Here is a 20,308-nt window from a genome sequence, read left to right as displayed (position 1 = left end):
CGTCCCTGGCTCCCCCCAGCGGCCGGTAAGAAACGTTAACCCCCCCGCCCCGCCCCGCCCCGAGCGAGGCCCCTCACCTGCCTGTCAGCCCGCGGGGAGGGAGTGCGCGACGGCGGGAGGGGGCGGCGGCGGCGCCCCGGCGAGCTCGGCTCCGCGCCCGCCGCTCTCCGCCGCCTCCGCCTCTCCCCGCCGCCTCCTCCGCCTCTCGCGCGCGAGCTCCGCCGCTCCCTCCCGCGCCCCCGGCGCGAGGCACACAAGCCCCGCCCCTGCCGCCGCCGAAGCGCGACGCCCCGCAGTCCCGCCCTTCTACGGCCGCGCGGCGCCCCGCCCACGGCGCGCGCTCGCAACCCGGGTTTCCCTCTTCCTCCCCCTCCCCTCGGGGGGGCGGGGCTGCTCCGGGCACCGCCCCGCCCTCCCCTCCGCGAGCGTGGGCGTGGCCTCCGGCAGCCCGGGCGCTGCGTCACCACCGAGCGCAGACGTAGGAAGTTTGACTCCTCTCCCGTGCCGTAGCGGCTGCCCTGGCTGCCCCCCGGCCTTTCTTCCCCTCCTGCCCGGGCGGGAAGTACGAACTGCCGCTGGAGGACGGAGGCGGCCGCCTCGGCCCAGGTACCGCGGCCGGCGGCACACCGCCGCAGGGCCGGCTGGGCGGGAAGCGCTCCCCTCTTTTCCCCTCTCCTGGTGGTGGTGGCGGCGCCGCAGCCGGGAGCGGAGCCGGCCCCTCCCGCGGACCCAGCCGGTGGGCGAAGGGCGGCCGTTAGCTGTCGCCCGGGGGTGGGTGTTTCCTCAGGGACCCACGCGCCAGGGGAAACCGTTGGCGGCGCCGGCCGGGGCCAGCGCCTCCTGGGGTGGAGCGCGTCGCGCCAGCCCCGGGCCGGGGGCCGCTGCCCGCCTCTTCCCGGGTGCCCCGCTCCCGCGGCGGTAAGGCGGCAGCTCTCCTGCCGCCCCCCTCCCCGGGGGGGCCCTCCCAGCCTCCCGCCTCGAGGTCCCCTGGCCGCGGAGCTGCCTTTGGAGCCTCGCCCGAATGAGCGGGAGGCGGCTGGGGCTGCGGGAGGCGGCGCGACTCTCCTCGGCCAAAAAACGTCTGGGATTCCCGCAAAGGCAATGCCAAAGCTTGTTACGCTCAGCCCCCCTGCTACCTAGGCACACTTACCTTGGACAAGCTTCGGTTTCCCTGATGAATGCTCCTTCCTAGGAAGACTTCCAGCTTGCTGTAACTGAGCCCTGCCTTCATCCAGGCAGGTAGAGCAAATGATCTGCTCGGGAATCTTTCTAGTTCGATTTTTTGTGATTTCAAGGTGTAAGTAGCCAAAACGAACATTGACTTCCTTAGCCATTATTCTCAGGGGACACTAAAGTGAGAGGGTATAGTAAATTGGATAGATCTGTAAGACTACACAAGGAATGACAGTTATTGACATCTAAATTATCACTCTTTAAATTAATATCTTGTTGCAATACATACAGTAATTCAGACCTCTCGCAATTATGATAGCTGACCTACACTGAGGTCCCAATAACCAGAACTTCCTTTTCAACTGTAGAAGCACAGAATGCATTTTAAATTAACTTCTGAAGAATAATATAGTGCAGGTAAGTGCATGCTATAATATACAAGCCCTTCTATCAAGCCTAAAGTATCCCAAAAAAGGGTTACTTTACACTGCTGTCTAAGAAAGCAGAAGGATGAAAATAGATACAGGCTTGCCCATGCCTGAAGTATTCTGTCCATTTCAAATGTATATGATTTTCCATTTAAAAATGAACAGTGTCAACCTGGAGCAAAACAGAGTTGGAGAGCTTTATAGTTTTCATGGTAACTTAATTAGTGTGTCAGCTTAGTATGGTCTTGCTGCCAGAAGTGTCATCTGTGCCTGTAATCACAATGTTTTTTTATGATCTGCAGTTTGACAGATCTCCCCCAGCTTACAGAGTTCAGATGTTTTAGATTCCAGCCTGGATTAATTTCTTGTCTAGTAATTGCATTTGGCAAAACTACAGGCTTTCTACAGTTACAATTAGACAGGCCACTTTTCCCTTTAAGTCCCAAACCATTACTCTTGAGTTAAAAAGCCTGCTCTCTTTTCCTTGCAATGACTAAAGTGGCTTATACATAAATGATGCGGTTATGAATCAGTCTGACAGGCTTTTAGACAGAGGTACCCATATAAATAATTTATGATATTTGAGTAATATTTCTGCCAAGTCTGGTCTCCAGAACAAGCTCTTTTCTTTTACTCTGTCTTTATAAATGTGAAACTAGTTATTCAAGAGTGGATTGTTCACTTTTGGGTTTTGTAACTGTGAGGTGTTTATATTCTTAGAAAGGAAATTTATTTCAAATTTAGAATTGTTTGGAATTATCTGTTTCATAAGGTGCTATTGATGCATTTTTAACTAATGAAACTTTGTGGACCCTTTGTAAGGCAAAAGTGACAATGGGTGCCAAAGTTTAAAACAGTGAACAAAATTGTGTAGGAGAGAAGTAATTTACACATAACACTGCTAGCAAGGAACATGTTTGGAGGAATAACCAGCAAAATTTGAAAAATATGCAGTCTAAAACACAGCAACACATGTGTTGAACTAACCCATTTGGACTGGAATTAGATTTGTAATTGCTGGGGAAGTAGGATCCTAAAACAACTTTTCATAGATATAGTGATGTTCGATGAATTCATGACAAGTGTATAAAGGCTGTTATGACAGCAAACTCAGCATAATGAGTAAGGAGATGAGTTTCTCGCCCTGTGTTCCAAAAATGCAGGAACTGACCAGATAGGTTTTATTTCAGATGTTGGATGTAGTCAGACATTCTAAATAGAAACACTCGCCCACAAATGCACTTTGTTATTCTGCCAAGCTTGTATAAAGATAAGGAAGAAAGAGCTTTACACCGTGTTCATTAAAATGCTGATCAGTAAAAAGTGTAACCAGAATTAATGTTTTCTGTTTTGTGCAGGGAGGGTACCATCATCCTAGACATACCAAAAGTAAACATAGTACTGCCTGATGAATCTAAGGGTTAAATTTTGCTTTTAGAGCCACATATATAGACTCCACTGAAGTAAGTGGGACTGTTTGAAGGTATGTCAAATCTGAAATGTGCTGTAACTGAGGAGAAATTGGTAGAGTGGTATTTATATGCCTTGGAAGCAAATATGTTTAACCTACTGCAGATAGCTCAAACTTTCTACATTATACCTTTTTATTCTCTTGCTGGGGTGGTTGTACTACAGAATGTGGCCTGAATCTATACCAATAAGATGCATTGATACGGTATTGGCAAGAATCAGAGGCCACCTTTAGTCTACAATAGACATCCAGTCTCATGACCTCCCTGTGCATTTCATTGTTTAACTTATAAAACACTGAATATCTTTCTCTTCTGTTGAAGTTAACAACATTACCTCACTTTTCTCAAGTCGTCAAGGTTGTTTGCCTGGAGATATTATCAGAAGTCAAAACTGAAGAGTTATATTGTATGCAATTTTCCCACAGCAATTTCATAATCTGTTTTCCACTCCTTCTAAACTGTGGTATAGCACAGGCCTGTCTTGATTAGGAGCATCTTATACTTAAAAGAGGTACACCTCAGCTCAGTGTTGGATAAAGCAACCCTTGCATAACAGGTTAATCAACTTGTAGTTTGGAGTTCCCAGAGGAGAGAATACTCCACAGAAATATACAATTTTTGAAGTTTTTTGTATTTTTTGTGTTAGAGCAATACGAACCTTCAGGTAAATATGTGGTATAATCTTTAGTGCTTGCTAAATCACTCATTGCTACATGCATAGCTGTTTGCTGTTGGTGGACTCAGTAGAATTGCATTTATTGAAAGAATGTTAAAGATTTTTGCTCAGCAAACTAAAGCTTCACCATGAAGGAAACTTACCGTTTAGAGAAGGATGAGGTTGAATAAAAAGCTCTCTAGAAGTGCACAGTATATTAAAGTCATAGATTGTGTGATGCTACAATTAATTTCTTGAAACAGCCATGTTCTAGCTGAGGGTTTCCCAAGTTGTGGTACTTACACAATTCATGGTATGCAAACTATTTCAAAGTGATGCAAAACTGCCTGCTTCTACCTTACATGTGAAGAGAACTGGGAACTGACACTCCTTACACAGGATTAAGGCACAGTGCATGGTTCAATAACCTAGTTTATCAAGACAGGGGGGAACTGGCAGGAGAATAGGTGATTTAGGACCGAAATCTCTTTTTGGAGTAATGGACAGTAGGATAGACAGGTGTGTGAGGATGTGTTCATTTAGAAAATTAGAAGTTATGTGCATACTGTCATGGAAGTCGAAGGTGTGGCTGCCGTAACCTACAGTAGTAGTCATATTTCAACAGATTAAATTCAGGATTATCTGTTCTAGAAGACTGGTTTATTTCCTACATGGGAATTTGTGAACACACCCAGATCTTTCTCAGCAGCTGCTCAGTTCACTACCACCATAGAAATAAATACATACTTCTAGAGTGTTGTTGAAAACTGGTATTTCATATCCAGTTTCCCAAAACAGCCATTTTTCTGATTGTGTACCTAATTTGTTCAAATTTTAAGCTTTTATATTATTGACTACTTTTTTAAAAACAAGATCAAAATATGGTAGTAGTAAAAGCTGTTAAGATTCTTTGCCGGTTGTAGTCTATCAAGGTGATGTTTTGGAGCACAGTGCAGCATCTGTAGTCTTGTGTGTGTTTTTTCTCGGTGATAAGAAAACTTTCTGCGAACATTACCAGCTAAACTGAAAATAATTCCTTGTAAATAATAAATAATGGTCACAGTCACGGACGTAATAAATTATAATTCCTAGGTGTCTTTGAGCTGATGATAAACTGCTTTTATCATCCTGCATGCAGAGCAGGTATATTTGAACTTTAATTTTTAGTATTTAAAGATAGTTTGAAAATACAGGTTTTTTTAACACTGGTTTATGAGTCAGGCAGTCTCCTACCACTGTCCCAGCCCTGGAGGGTGTTTGAGGCTCTTTTGTACTCTAGTCAATAGCTTATTATCTACTTCAATATTAATGTTTCATGTGAGTTAAAACGGGGGGGGGGGGGGGGGGGGGGGGGGACACAGGGAGGAACAATATTCTACTGAAGAATGGAAGCGCCTTGCCTTCCCTAGCTCCTGGCTCTGGTGTTGAGGTAGATTTATAACTCCATTTGCAGAATTAACTTTTCTCTCTTCCAAACTCCTACTCTAATAATTTTGAAATTGAAGTTCTGTCACTTTCAAATGCTCTGACGATTGCTTTGAGACATAGGGCTTTGCTGTGCTGCACTTCACTGGATTGGAAAAAAACACCACATGGTTCTAATAGAATATATGGTTTAAACCAGGCTTACAGCTGAAGCAAAGTGTTCCTACAGGCAAAGCCTGAAACTAAACTGGCATCATCTGTCTCCTTCACACAAGCTGTAGAGTAATACATAATTTGAATACAAACCACTGACGTGTTTTTAAACTGTTTAATGCAAAGAAGTATATTGCTAGTATTCTCTAGTGGCATCTGATCTGTTGGATTAAAACTGTATGATGTGAAGCTGTTTTCAGCAGAATTCTGTACTTCCTCGTTCTCATTCAGAATCAATTCCCACATCTTATGCAGAGCTTCATTAAAGGTGTATCTCCTTAGAGAATTTAGACTGACAATGGTGCACACCATATAAAAACTGGAAGGACTTAATACTGGTTTCAGTTAAAGCAATTTTGCCTCAAAATGCCACCCACCTATTGTGCATAAAGATTTGTGGCAAACTAGTAATAGGGCTATGTAGGCAAATACACACATTTCGTGCATTGTGTTTTCCCCAGGGGCTTTACAATAATTAAGATCTGATTTAGGCTGCTTAGAGTGGGGGGGGAAGTAGTATTGCTCATACTTCGATTCCCTCTGCTACTCACCACAGATACTATTTTTGCTCTCTAATTGTCTCCCTCAGGATGCAATGGACTCTTTGCTTAACAGGGCAATAGCCTGCTTAAATCACAAGTGTATTTCCTGGTAATATTAATTTTTATATGTTCTCTTCCAAAACCAAATGTATTCACCACAAATTGCAGCAAGCTTTTGATTGAAACACATTCAAATGTATAAACACTGTACAATTATACAGCTTTTGGACCAGACATGAATAATTATAGCCAGCCAAAATTAAGGAGAATTTTAGCTACACATAGCATAATTACCAGTGCTCATACTTGCCAACAAAAAACTGGTATCCTTTTTCTGGAAATTGTTTGCCAAGTTCTCAGTAAAATTTGGCTTCCTTGTGTAGAGACTAGAAGAACAACTTGTTTTAGAAAGTGCTGAACCTGGAGTATAGTAGAAAAACATAATACTAGCCAGGTTCTGACTGACCATCAAATAACACTATCTACTGAGGATTTTAGACTCTCTCAAACTGTTTTGACATCTCCAGCTGTCTTGTACCTATATTGACTTGTTTTATATTTGTATTGCATACAAAAGTCTTAGCGATAGACTACCAGTTGTACTCAGCATTTGTGCAAATACAATAAAAGATTGCCTCTATGGACTTATGTAGAAGTGCTGCTCAGCTCCTTTGCATGCATGTTGTATAGGCTCTCAGCAAGACCACCTCTCCAGCAGCAGGGTGGAGTGGTAATGCAAGACTGGGTAGTTGTTGGATACTGGCTTGGAAAAGGGTGCCATCTACTGAATTATCACAGAATCACAGAATCATATAGGTTGGAAAAGACCTTTAAGATCATCGAGTCCAACCATAAACCTAACACTGCCAAAACCACCACTACACCATGTCTCTAAGCACCTCATCCAAACGTCCTTTAAATACCTCCAGGGATGGCGACTCAACCACTTCCCTGGGCAGAAGGGAACAACTTGTTGTTGTTATCGGTACAACTTGTTAAAATTCTTACAGTTTCTGTGTGTTTTTCAACTCTGCATAGTTTATAGGATACCATCATAACACAAGCCAGTATGATTACCATCAAAACAATAATCTAAAATAAAGACTGACAAGTCAGGGTATAGACAAGTAAAGTTTTAGAAAGTTGCCTCTGCTTTTTATCAGAGACTAAGTACTAATGGATATTGAAAGTGATCTAGGAAGACAGTGCTGAAGAATCTGAAAGAGGGAAATATTTTGTTTTTCCTTGGTACAACGCATTTACATTTATCTAAAAGGAAAAAAAGAATCATTTGTTACCAGTTTAATATTTAGAGTAAGGACCCAAGATAGTATTAATTTTTTGTTCTACTTTCTGGTCTTATGCAAGATGCATATGCTTTTGATTTTTTTTTTTTTTTACTAGCAAGGATAATTTATTTGTTCTTTAAATAAAATAATTGTTTCACTGATTTAATTTAGTTTAGGCTCACCCTTCTTGGTTTTATGGATGGAAAACCAGAACAGTGCCTCTGCTTCTAGGATGAAACTAGCCATTTCTGCCTACATAGTGTAATGTATTTAAGAAGAAAAGTTTTGACTGTTCTGAAACAACATCAGCAAACAATTTTCCAGTTGGGGCTGCAGCAGTTCCATGGAATGAGAAGTATAATATTACTGTAATGTCCAACAAATCTATTACAGAAGATTGTTATACTCACTGGGCAGTGTATTTCACAAGCTTTTTGGCTTGTCTTCATACAGACTGTTAGTTCTGTTCTCTTCAGCATTTATATTTTCTCTTATCTTTAGGGATGCCTGAAAGTCAAGGGAAAGACAGCGAAAGCCACATCAGCAGCAATGGTTCCAGCACTAGCAGTTCGGTTGCTTGCTTCGGACAGGTCAGTGCCTTGTGCCTGAGAGAGAAATAGAAGTTGTATGCTTGCGCTTCTGGAAGTCTGCTCTGCATATTTACTCATTTTAAAGTTGGCTACAATAAGGCTGGAGTCACATCCATTACCCTAGCTATGCTATACCTAATTGTACATTACATTTTCCTCCATGATAGCTCTGGCATGCCTCGAGTTATAATAAATTGCTCTAGATTCTACAGAAAAGTTTTTTAATTTTGTTCCTTAAAAGTGGGGCTCATTTTATTCTCTCTTATTCCCAGATGGCCTGGATCATGCTTACACACATTCTCAGTACTGGTTCAGAAAAGGCAACTACTTTCAGCTATTAAAAAATAATAAAAATAAATTAAAATAATTTGAGAAAAAGAAAACCGTATCTGGACTGAACAAGCCTTTTGGTGGTGAATTCTCTTCTCCATGATAGGCATTTATACATAGTTCCTGAATATAGCTTAGGCATGTGCAGTCTCCCTTTTTCCTTATGCCTTTTGGTTACAGGCTTGCATTTAAGTGTCAGAAAAAGACAAAGTAATTCCTTTAAGTTTAACTAGAACCAAATACAAATTAGAGACCTTTCACAGGCATTGGAACTTATTCGGCGCACACTACCGAATTCTGTGTTCTGCTGAACGATAGGGCAGCCAATACATGCATATACAATATTTATGATTTAGGTGGTAAAATCTCTTTTCTGTCCCACATCAGAGCATAGCAACACGAGCTGTTTAGTGCTTGAATCCTTAAATATGCATTTAGGCTTCTCTAACCTTTACGGATTGTAAATTATACTTCTACTAAGACAAGGAGCAAAAGTTACAACACTGTAGGCTTCCAGTGATGCTGGCGTTATCCAATGATACCAGCGATGCTGGGGTTATCCAAAGGACTCTCCCTGCATGAGGGCAATTTGCTGAACACTCCTCAAGAAACTCCTGTTTTGATTGCTTGCCTGAGCTGCTATCCTCCCTGCGCTGATGGCACGTGGTGGTAGAATAAGTTTAAACTTTGGGTTTGTTGGAGTTTTTAAATACACTTTTCTTATTGGTCACAAAGATACTATGGGGTTTTTTTGAGAGGTAAAATATGAATTCATATGTGTGTTCCTGGCAACCTCGACTAGGATTATGACTGCATTAAGATTTCAATAGGATACTAACAGGCCTGGCTCATCTCAGTTCTTCTAATGTAAGTGATGGTTATGAGAAATGAAAGAGAATTGCTACAGCTCAATAATTAATGCTTGTATATGTACGCTTTAAAAGTAAGAGAAAAAAACCAATATAATGCACAAATGTAATGCACACACATGCCCTGAAGTCTTTCCTTGTGTCTTACATCCTGATTCTAAAAATGGATCATACACCTCTTGGAAGGACTGCAAATGGAAAAATGGGATAAAGAAGTGATATTAGGAGAAGAGGGGGAGCTAAAACAGGGAGAGTGAGAAGATTTGTCTTACCTTGTTTTTGTCAAGTATCAATACACAGCAAGTGAATATCAAGCTGTCCAGCATGCTCTTCGTCAGAGACTGGGTCCAGAATATATCAGCAGTCGGCAAGCTGGAGGAGGACAAAAGGTATGAACAAACACGCATAGATGTTTCAACTCTCAGGTTTTTCCAGGAAAACTAGGGTAAAAAAAAGTTACAATAATCCATATTTTTTTGAAGTTAATTTCCCACTAGTAGTTTAATGTGCAGATACGAAAGCTGTCAGCATAGCATAAACTCTGGCTTTTACTGAGCTACAGGTTCCTTTTACTCTTTCTAAAAAAGATTTAACTTTTCAGTGCTTCATCCTTGACAAGGGAATATTTACCTACTTGTGGAACATTGAGATGTTTTTCTTATTTTTTCCCAGAACTGGAATATATGAGGCATTATATAACATTGTCTGCATGTTACCCTCTTTAGTGCCCTCTAGCTCTGCCTTCCCTTGATTAAGTCATATTTGTTGTCATATTAAACCCTTATCATAGTTGCTGGAAGAGGGTGAACCTAAAGGTGTGCCATCATCCTTTTATTCACATCTGAACCTTGAACTTAGCTGGGTTTCCTCAGTGTAAGATGATGTGTGTAATCCCCCTTTAAAATTAAGCATGTATATATCTGTGCGCATGTGTATGTATTTATATATACATATTTATGTACATATGCTTTCCTGTTCAGGTCTGTTACATTGAGGGTCACAAGGTAATCAGTCTGGCCAATGAGATGTTTGGCTTCAATGGCTGGGCTCATTCAGTCACTCAGCAGAATGTTGGTAAGTGTCTCTTGAGGATAAAGAAATCTTTCCTCTTGTTTCACTGTGAGGCCCTGAAGGAAAAGCTTCTCAGATAAGGACTGGGTATCTATCCTAGAACTTGATCACTTCAAAGAAGCTGGGGAGAGGCATGCGGAATTGCCAGGAGTCTTAGCAGTTGGTAAGAATGAGAGAAATTGAATAATAATGGACCTTCTGTTTTCTTTTTAGATCTTGCACTGGACTATGTCATAGTCATTATTCTAAGTGTGTTTAGAATAGCTCAAGAATAATCATAATCAAGCTTTCTGATCTTTATGGGAACACTCAGTGACTACAGTCAAGAGTAATTACAATTAAACTACTTAACACCCAGCAGCCCTGAGCCAACTTTCATACTCACCTGTCATTTTTGTATTCCAACAAGTTAATATTCTCAGTTAATGTTCCTTGAATCTTCAGGGACCCATCTTTTTCTGCAGATTCTTCTTCTAGCTAATACCTGATTCTGAGATTTTTTACAGTAGAAAGCTTTGGAAAAATTCTTCTAGAAAACCATATTCAGGTGATCTTAAAGCTTATGCTTCTTCCATCTCGATAGCTGAAGTAGTACCTCCCAGAGGAGTATTGTCCTTGTTTGCAGATCTGCCATGCTTAGACTGGTTGTTGTAGTAGTTCAACAAAGCTGCGTAAATGTACCTCCTTCTTCCCCCCCCCTTCAGCAATCTTTTCTTAACTCAGGCTGGTAGATTCTGGACATAAAACAAGTTACTTCATTGGTTTCCATCTATTCTGTACCACTTTTTCCCCCCGTTTTCAGTCAAGAAAGGACTGACATGCTTCAAACTTTTCAAATAATGCTATAACAAGTCATTCCTTAGCAATTCAGAGAGAGAGGATTCTGTTATGTTTGGTTTTAAATTCCTGGGTAGAAAAAGGGCTGGCACCTCCGGCAGGTTTACAAAACAATTAAGCAAATAGAGCAGATGAGTACAGAAGAACTTTTGGACCCCAGAGTAGTTACTTGAACTTCAAAGCATTTCATTTCAGACGTGTGTCGTGTTACTATCAGACTTGCAAGACTGCTAACTAGAGTGTCCTACGTATATTATATAGCATTGCTTTTGGTGTAAAATAAGGTAGATTAGAGCTTCTGGATTGAGAGTTGTATTGCAGCCTGTTAAGCTCTTCAGGCAGTCTGTCCTGGATAAAACCTCGTATAAAACTTCACAAGCTGAAGAGTTCTAGTATATAATAGGAAAGAAATTACTATTATAGACAACAGTTTCTTTTCCATTACTGTTTTTATAAATTGATACTTTAAATCTTTCCTTCCAGCTGAAAAAATTGTTATGCTTTGAACATTTAGGATGTATAGCTGAATGAGCAGTAACATTTACAACTCTTCCTTCTTTCATGTGTTTACATTTATACATGTAGTAGCAGGGTGTGAGTGTTTGGCAGGTCTAGCCACTAATAACCAGAAAGTATCTTGTAACATGCCCAGAGCATATATGCAAGTTAGCATTCTCAAACTACAGTTAATATTTTGTAAGTCATGCTCCATTTTATAGAAGATGATATAGTATCTTGGGCATATTCAACAAGAGTTATGAATGTCCTCAAAGGACAAAATAAGATCTAAATGTGGACCAGAAGTCTTTTGTATTATTTAGGATGTTACTTTTCCCTCCCCCAGACTTTGTTGACCTCAACAACGGCAGGTACTATGTGGGAGTCTGTGCATTTGTGAAAGTTCAGCTTAAGGTAAGTGGATTTTTTTGTTTGCTCTGTCTATAGCTGAGCAATTGCCTAAAGCTGTGAATGAAATTTCATGCACAGGTCAGACTGTGGTTCTCGAGTACTGTATTACACCAGAGAACCTAGTGGTGTCCAAAACATTAACCTTGCTGTAGAACAACCAGCTAAGAGCAAGTAATCAGGCTTAGGAAAACAAGCATCTAACAAGAAGTGCTGTATGTGCAGAAATTGCCTTATACTTACTATTTTTAAAATTCTACTGCAGGATGGGTCATACCATGAAGATGTGGGGTATGGTGTCAGTGAAGGCCTAAAGTCTAAGGCCTTGTCCCTAGAAAAGGCAAGAAAGGAGGCAGTAACAGATGGACTGAAGAGGGCACTCAAGTAAGTGAAGATTAGTACTTGTACATTTTCAGAATTTAAGTGAGAATTAAGTGTTATTTTCAGTCACAGTGAGCTCTCTTATTTCTCAGGTGCTTTGGGAATGCTCTTGGGAACTGCATCCTAGACAAAGACTACCTACGAGCCATGAATAAGCTTCCACGTCAGGTGCAGTACATGGGCTCTTAGAGCAGCGACTGCTAGATGTCCGCTGCTCCTGGTCCTTCATATTAAAAAGATTATAAATAATGATATCAATGTATCTCATCCCTGAATGTTTCCAGCTGTGAGACCAACAGCCTTTGCCTACTAGTTTGTGTGAACTGTTTGTTACAGAGTTCTTCCCCGACATTTTACCACAACTACTCTAATTTTGACTATTTGCAGTAGGCAAGGTTACTATGGTGAAGAAACAGTACCCTACTCAAGATCTCATGTGACATTTATGGCTATGTTGTCCAAGTCTGGCACTGAACAGAGTAATGCACACATCTGTGTTCATAGCAGATTAAATGTTACCACAGAAAGCACTAAACTGTTTAAACTAGCTTGCTCTAGGTGCCATTTTCTCCATGTGCTGCAGTTCATAAGACTGTTTAAGCTTTGTCAATTGTAGCAACTCAGTTCATCGTTCTCATCTAGCAACTTCTGCTTTAAATGTGTATCAGCAATGATACCAGCGTCAAGTCATATATTCATTACATAGGTGAAATGGAAGTCCTTGGGAGAATAGAGTCTCTCAAGGCTGTGTGCGTATTCTTTACTGTATACTTTTACCCTGTATAAGGCAAAAGCCAGAACAGATCTCTCAGTTTGTTCTCAGTGTCAGCGGTAGCGCCATCCGGTTTACTATTATGAATTTTAAAAATCAAACTTACTTGACATATTCTTCTCATTACTGGACTTTTTCAGGAATTTTTAAAAAAAAAAGGATAGGAGATAACTGAAGACAGTAACATAATTGCCAATTGCTGTAACAGGTCATAAAACCAGAGGCTGCAGGCAGGGCAGAAGGGTAGCCAGACAGTACATCTATTATCTGTGTAACCTACCCTAAAGCAGATACAGCTCTTCTGTGCATTCCTGCAAAATCAGGACTATATTTCATTTAGTCCTGAAGTCTCTCAAGCTGACAGCCTATATGTCAACCAGTGGGCAGCAGGAAAAAGGAGTGTTCTTTAGACTTTAGGGAGCTCTGACAGAAAATAGGAAGTTTCGCCATGAGAAAGACTTCCTCCTTCAAATAAAGTTTTTAATATGCATAGCCCAGGATATCGTAGAAACAATAGCAGGTGGGTCACATACCAAAGCTGCTTGTTGTAATTGGAACTTTCACTTAATTTTAAGCAAAATACATACAGTAGCAATGTAGTATATGCATTAAGAGTTACTTTGTCCTTCTACTAACTGGTATTCAAACTCTACCAGGCCCTAATGCCCATCACAGCTAGATAGAAAAGAAGCTCAGCATGGTCCTTGTAACAAAATTTACAGCGTGCCTGTATTTCACCCCTCAGTGTTCATTGTTCTTGTTAGCATAGTTAACATGTAGTTATTCTGTAACTGTTTTTGTACTGAGGTCTCAAGCAAAAGTAATTTCTAAAGGTGGTTTCAGCATTCAGTTAACCAAATGGGATCCTTCCCAAAAGAACACTGCAAGATGCTAGGTGCATCGATGATACAAAGGGTGAACCAAACCGTTTAGACTGGACCCACAACAACTTTTTAGCTGTTGCCAGTCACTTCAAAGTTTTACCACAGGACAGCAAAACAGGTAGCACTATTTTGTTTTGCTACATGAGGAGTGTACAAATGGCCCTGCAAACGTCCTCTGCTTGACTTCAAAGATGTGTTGGTACCCGAATTTTGCAGCTGACTTATGAGAGCAGGATGTACTGGACTTGGCTGCTGGAGGATGAGGAATAACATTAGAAAGATCTGCACTCCAATTTATTTGTTTTAAATACCTGATACAATACTACTGGCAAACTGTGGCTCTTGAATGTATGAAGAATTAGCATATACAACTGATGCATACTTGAACACTTACTTTCCTGGCCATAACATGGTTCTTACCCTTACTGAACAGTAAGAAGCCACATTACCCCTTGCTTTGCTTTTCAGACTCCTTACCTCCTTAGGTTTCAGTTTGCAAGGGAAGAGCTGCAGTTACTTTTACTTTGTGAAGCACTAGGTCAAACAGTGAACCTTCTGAGGTAACCAACACCATGGAGAAATGCCTCTGATGGAGGTCTTTGGTCCAGAGAGAGACAAGAAATTGTGATGTACATCTTCATCAGTGACAACCATACTTCAACCCCATTCTTTCAGAGCTATCACAATTTATAAGTATGCTGCGATGTAACACAACAGTATTTGTAGTATTAAAGTTGTCCTGGCTGTTACTGAGGTTGCCCCTCAGTAACCAACATTAATCTTGTTAGCTCCTAATGTGTACCAGTTGGGGGCAGTAGGCTTCTAGGCGGTAACCCATCTTGCTCACTGAGGAAAAAGCCTTTTACAACTGCTGATCCGTGGAGGTTCATAGTAAAGTTGCCTTCATCATGCTAGGATTTACCAAGCTCATGCTAGTCAGCCTAGAGCTGTGAGGCGGTTCTATCTAGCTAACTTAGCCCACAGGAGCAGATCCAAAGTGACACCTTGCCAAGTAAAGATGGCACAGATCTCTGCTTTGCCAGGGTCATTGTCTATTAGTGTCATTGCCACAAATGTGTAAAATCACAGAGCCAAACCATCCCGTCTTTAATAAAGAGAATGGTGTACCTTCCTCAGTGACCTCATGATTGCAGAGCTGAGTAAAGGTCTGCCATGCCCTTCAATACAGGCGTGAAAACGGAACTGGCAAAAGTAACAGACTCGGCAACAGACTTGTGAGACTGTCTGAGAAGCTGCAGAATTCTGCATTGATCATCTGCAACCGTTCTCGTTTGCAGAGAGCACAGTATGGGGAGACATCGGCTATCTGCCCTGAAGCACTGAGCTATTAAACTAGCACAAAGTCGCATGAATGCAATTATTAAATAACTGAATGACTTAGTACTGAAAATGCATTTCAGTTTTCTAACTTACTATTCCACTTAGAGCAAACAAACTAGATTTTTCAACAGTACTGTATAGAAAAGGCCTGTGCATATTTCATTAACCCGATGAAGGAAATTTCCGTATATGTTTTCTTTTTTTCCTTTACTAGATACCGCCTGAGGTAGATTTGGTCACAGCTAAGAGAGAGGACTATGAGCCTGAAGTAGAGAAGGCAAGATACAATAGCTGTTTGGAAAGGCAGAATGCAGGAGGGAGACAACATTGTGAGATGGCATCTACTTGTAAGCCTGGCCAGACAGAGGCTGCTGTAGTGACGGTAGATCAGAAACAGTCAAATAGTTCCAGGTGAGACTGCTATTATAAATTTATTTTATAAGCTATATTAGAAGTTACTGTACTTTTTAAAACACACAGACAGCCCAATTTGGAAGATGCCATAAAATGCTAGTTTAGTGGATTTTCCTTGCTGTTATTTCTTTATGCATTTTTTTCTTCATAAAATGTAATTGCTGAAATCCTGTTTAACTTTGTGCTTGCTTGGGGGGAGGGGCAGAAATACAGACTCCTTAGCTATTGAGTGTGATGCCACTTACCAGCGGAAATTGCGACAAAAGCAGCTACAGCAACAGTTCCGGGAACAGATGGAGAAAAAGCATCAGGTTCCAGTAGTTACTCCTAGCAGCAAACAGGGTAAGACTTGGCATTAAAAACTGACAGTTTTAATGATAGCTGCTGGCAGGCATGTGTTACCCTCAATACCGGAGCCCGACCACTTTCATTTGCTTTTGTACTGTACTATCCGCACACCTTTGAGAGCAGGGGAAGGAGGATTATCATGTTTTTTCCCCCGCCATGTTCTTAAAGTGACAGGAATGTCAGCTCTAAAACTGCATCACTAAAACTGCACCTTTCCAACCACCCTAACACTTCACACAGCACAGCAGCTGTTGTCAGTACCATTAACATGCTGCACCCGAGCTGAGACTGCAGCATTTCACTGAGGTGGTTGCAGGCAAATAGATACTGCAGTAGCTGCTAATATGTTGCTCTTTATTCATGGGGAAGTCTGGACAGCTGTGTGGTAAGCAGGAACTTGGGGATGGGGTAAACAGGCTAAAAACCAGTCTAAAGTACTGCAGTTGCTCTTACCAGCCATCATCAGGTACAGAATCTTACCATTCCACATACTGCTACCAAAACATAACCAGCTCTAGGAAAAAAGAGGGTACCTGGTGGCAGCTGCTGCTTATCATTTCAGACTCATGCTCTGTCAAGGGGGAGCAAAAGGGTTCTTCTGTATTTCTAATGTTAATCTCTCCTTCTGTTACCTCCATCCAGCAACATCCGATCCTCCTGTAAAGCACAGCAGTCCAGCAGCAATACAACAGGAACTAGCAATAGAAGAGGAGTTCTTTGCAGGTCAGCCAGAAAGTGATGAGTAATAGTGTGTTAAATCATTAGCATTCAAAGTACAGCATAAAGGTAAAAGTTCTGAAGAGGTTGGAATAATAGAAGTGCGACTATGAGTCTGATCTTAGCAATACAAATCTTGCACGAGTGGCAGGGAAGTGACACCCACCACTATGAGGGGTTGCACACCATGCTTTTCAGTAAAGACTTGTTATATGTACTCAGTAAACCCTTTTCCTTGAGTGACATTGCACAGGAACAGAACATTTGTGGGGGTGAGGGGGTGCCTTAACATAACCGTGGCTATTTGGGTCACACTTACACCACAGTGTCTGGACATTGCTTAAGTCCAGAGCACCAGGGGTAGTACCGTTTCCCTGCTGTGCACTGACATAAAAGATGCTTTACAGTTTCACTTTCATAGTGGCCACCACTTGTAAGAGAAGCGTGGGCTGGTCCTGCAGTTACTGTCATGCCTGTAGTACAATACTGTTGTCTTTGGTTTGATCACCTTTTCGTTCATTCTAGATGATCCTGAACTTTGGGACATTTCCTTGGAGACCATTGATCTTATGGGTCACAAAATGGCAGGCCCATCATCTGGACACCGGACACCTGAAACACCTCGTGGACATCATCAAATGACTCCTTGTAACAGGACACCTCACAGAATGAATTGCCACAAAACTTCTGCTAGACTTGCACAATTGCAGCCATCTGCTACGATCATGAGCCACAGCAGCTGTGCCAGACAGCATACCCCAGGTACGTGCTACCAAAAAATGACTGAGTTCTGTCTTAACAATGGCTCTTGGCTTTGAAAGCAGCATTGTTAGATTAGTAAGTTGGAGTGGGAGAAACAGCCTTCTTTTCTCGGACCTGGCTGCAGATACTGTGATGGTGGGCTGGGAGAACTACCTGTTTTTTCCATCCAACTGTCCTATCAAGGAAGAGCTAGAAAAAGAATTGAGGAGCACTTTTAGAAGCAGAAAAAAAAGCTTTAAAAAACTTCCATTTCTCGCTGTCTCCCTGTTTGGCAGAGTGCAGCCCCCACAGGAGAAGTCAAAGCTTGAAGAAAAGGAGACTAGAACCTACGTAAGACACCTGGTGGTATCACTACCTCCATACTGGATTATGTCAGACGACTGCAGTTGGCTGTTCAAATTATGTGAGGAAGTCTAATGCATTAATGGATTTTCCTGGATATTACAGTGAAGCAACACAGAAGAGTTTAATACAGCAGCAAGAACTTAGTGTACTTCTAGGTTTACATGTTTCAGATGCCTTCTTCTATAAACAAGCAATCATTTGTGCTTCTGCAGCACTAGACTTGTGGCTCTATTACAAGCTGACGTTACGCATAACTTGCCTGAAATGGTAACAGAATTAATCTTTAAAATGAGATGCAATTCATAGCTTCTTTCTCCCTTAGTGTTGCATTTCAGCACAGAGAAAAGAGATTTTCAGTAAAATGGGGAGAACGTGGGTTATGGTCAGATGACAAACCCCAGAAGCTGTGGTCACCCATTCAGCGAGGCCGAGGGTGTGGAGCTCTGGCTGTGTCTGCCTCTGACGTGCAGCCCAGCCGTTTGCTGCACAAAGAGGGTCAGAGCCCATTGCTCCTCCTCAGCTTGTTCCTCAGCCCTATCGGATTCCCGTGCAGCAGCAGCAGCACATTCAGCTGTGCCTGTGCTGCCAGGGAACAGCACAGAGCATCTCAGACAGCGTTTGCTTGGACCCTTTGTAAAATGAATGGGAGCTGCACTTCTGTTTTTAAATAAGCTTTCAACCCTTTTCAATATGAAAATAAACATGAAATTCGAAAAACAAACCACACTTGTAGCTGTTCGTGCCTCTATACCCTTCAGACCATTACAACTCATTTCCTGTTTAACAAGCTCAAAGAAGTTAAAGCATTCTGACTAGTTACAAGCAGGAAGCTAGCTAGACTAGCTCCATGTCTGCACAGCCTTGCATTTGCTTGAAGATGGGCAACAAAAAACTTCAAGTGGGTCTTAAACTTCAGAGCAAAGCAACAGCTGTTCCTTCCAGTAAGAAGGTCAACGAAAGAATTTTTAAGTAGTATTTCAAACTGGATACAGTAGTATTTTTCAGAAGTGCAGTGCTGGAGACAAGGAGGACGACACCACAGGACTGGAAGTTAGAGCCGGACCAGGAAAATTTACACAAACTCTTTGATTAGTCCAACCCCAAAGTCAACGTCAGACTTGAAACAGGACCTTGTTCCTGTGCTTTGCCATCGCTGCTCTATCTGGTCCAGTCTCTTAAAGCAAATGTAATGTAAATACATTTGAAGTATTCACCATTTATTCCTGTTCCTCCTACTTCACCTTCACCACTTCATCAGTCCTTTTTCCTTAAAAGAGCCTCTACTATCCACTTACCTCCTCAACAGGACAAAGAACAAGGATTGACTTCAGTGTGGAAAGATAGGACAAATTATAATTAACTGCAATAGATTACATCTAGAAAATAGTTTCACATTTCACCGTACTAGTTTCTCTCCAATTCAGTGCTGCCTTCAGAACAGCTCAGGGAAGAAATACATACCACATCTCTGAGTCATGCACTCACTGCTGAAATCAGATACCTGTTAGGAAGGGAATGTGCAGACATTCAGAATTACAGTCTTCAAAGCTGCTCCAAACTTTTACAACGAAAAATTAAGTCTCACATGAACACAACTGCATCAGCTTTCTTGATTCTACAGAAACAGTGCAAATGTAGCCATGCCGCCTCTAAGAGAAATCACCGCAGTAAGCCTCTCAGGACTGCTCCCTTTTAAAAGGGCAGTAAAACTTACACTTGGAGCTTTTTTTTTTCCTTTAAGGCCTTCAGCAGCATGACTCATAACAGAAGCTGTTCTTAAAATGGAAAGAAATGCAGCAGCAATTAGTGTTTAGAAATACCAAATAATTCCTGCAAGTCTACGGTTGTTTGAGAATGACCCTGTAAAGTAGTTCCACTCTTCCACTCTACCAGTACGGTTGCAAATTTGGGGGTGGAATTCCTGTTGTAGAGCCACACTAAAGAGTTTCTTCTCCCCAGCACTACAGGAGCACACCCCTGCTCCCTTCCGCCCCAGAGAGGAGGGCGACAGACCCAACAGAAAAAGAGGACGACTCCTCTTCTGTGCCCAGGACAGGTGCTTCCCCAGCCCTTGCAGCACACCCTGCTCTACCTTCACTGCCAAAAGGAAGCGCAGAGCCACTGCCAGTGAAGCTCCACCTGTGCTTCAAACAGGGAGAGCCACCAAGTTCTTGACTGCCATAGCTGAGCGTGTTTCTCTGCTATTTGGTAACTTCTCGACAGTCTCGGCCATAAAAGCAATCGTACTGCTTATAACGTTATCCTTCACAGCTTCACCCTCCCTTTCCCTTCGGCCCCTCCTCTCATAAAGAAGATCCATTCTATGAATTATTCTTTTAGTACCTTGTTTCAGAGTGTTCCATTAAAAGGCCAAAGGCTCATTACCGATCACTGCTTTTGAGAAGTTAAGGGTCTCATTAAAATGGGTTTCTTGTACTTTCCTGTGATAAGCTGATAAATTGGGTAACAGTTAAATCACTCCAGGAAGAGGACGGAGAGGTTGGAACCTGCTGTTCAACAAGAAAACCCACAGCTCAACAAAAG

The 20,308-nt window shown here is 41.9% G+C and overlaps 2 protein-coding genes across 8 annotated transcripts in view; one reads left to right on the top strand and one right to left on the bottom strand.

The window, feature by feature from the left end:
• ERC1 (ELKS/RAB6-interacting/CAST family member 1) overlaps positions 1-258 on the bottom strand; it is a 315,343-nt gene extending 315,085 nt beyond the window's left edge. For both annotated transcript variants that reach the window (XM_075504308.1, XM_075504326.1), the window contains exon 1: positions 78-258. The gene's annotated coding sequence lies outside the window, so the exon portion shown is untranslated. The remainder of the gene's footprint in view (positions 1-77) is intronic.
• RAD52 (RAD52 DNA repair protein) lies at positions 6-19,973 on the top strand. Of its 6 annotated transcripts, none has more exons than XM_075504393.1 (12): positions 6-25; positions 7,699-7,787; positions 9,274-9,375; positions 9,967-10,060; positions 11,739-11,806; positions 12,066-12,184; positions 12,274-12,349; positions 15,393-15,589; positions 15,792-15,934; positions 16,583-16,663; positions 17,183-17,419; positions 17,695-19,973. In XM_075504393.1, the coding sequence occupies exons 2-12, from the start codon at positions 7,701-7,703 to the stop codon at positions 17,751-17,753; spliced, it is 1,263 nt and encodes a 420-aa protein (XP_075360508.1). In that variant the 5' UTR covers positions 6-25; positions 7,699-7,700; the 3' UTR covers positions 17,754-19,973. The 6 variants fall into 6 exon arrangements, with proteins under 6 accessions (XP_075360508.1, XP_075360486.1, XP_075360495.1 ...); XM_075504371.1 differs by lacking the exon at positions 6-25 and adding an exon at positions 458-606; XM_075504380.1 differs by lacking the exon at positions 6-25 and adding an exon at positions 471-771.
• The last annotated feature ends 335 nt before the right edge of the window (positions 19,974-20,308 follow it).

Source organism: Mycteria americana, chromosome 1, assembly GCF_035582795.1.
Source record: "Mycteria americana isolate JAX WOST 10 ecotype Jacksonville Zoo and Gardens chromosome 1, USCA_MyAme_1.0, whole genome shotgun sequence".
In the NCBI taxonomy this organism is placed as follows: domain Eukaryota; kingdom Metazoa; phylum Chordata; class Aves; order Ciconiiformes; family Ciconiidae; genus Mycteria; species Mycteria americana.
Note: the sequence above shows the minus strand (reverse complement) of the source record. Positions and strands in the feature narration are given on the sequence as shown.

Bases quoted from the DNA above. Each gene is read 5' to 3' on its own strand.
- RAD52 (XM_075504353.1), top strand. From the start codon at position 1,249: ATGATCTGCTCGGGAATCTTTCTAGTTCGATTTTTTGTGATTTCAAGG. The intron at 7,788-9,273 runs GTCAGTGCCTTG...GTTTTTGTCAAG, and splicing joins CGGTTGCTTGCTTCGGACAG to TATCAATACACAGCAAGTGA. The intron at 11,807-12,065 runs GTAAGTGGATTT...ATTCTACTGCAG, and splicing joins TTGTGAAAGTTCAGCTTAAG to GATGGGTCATACCATGAAGA.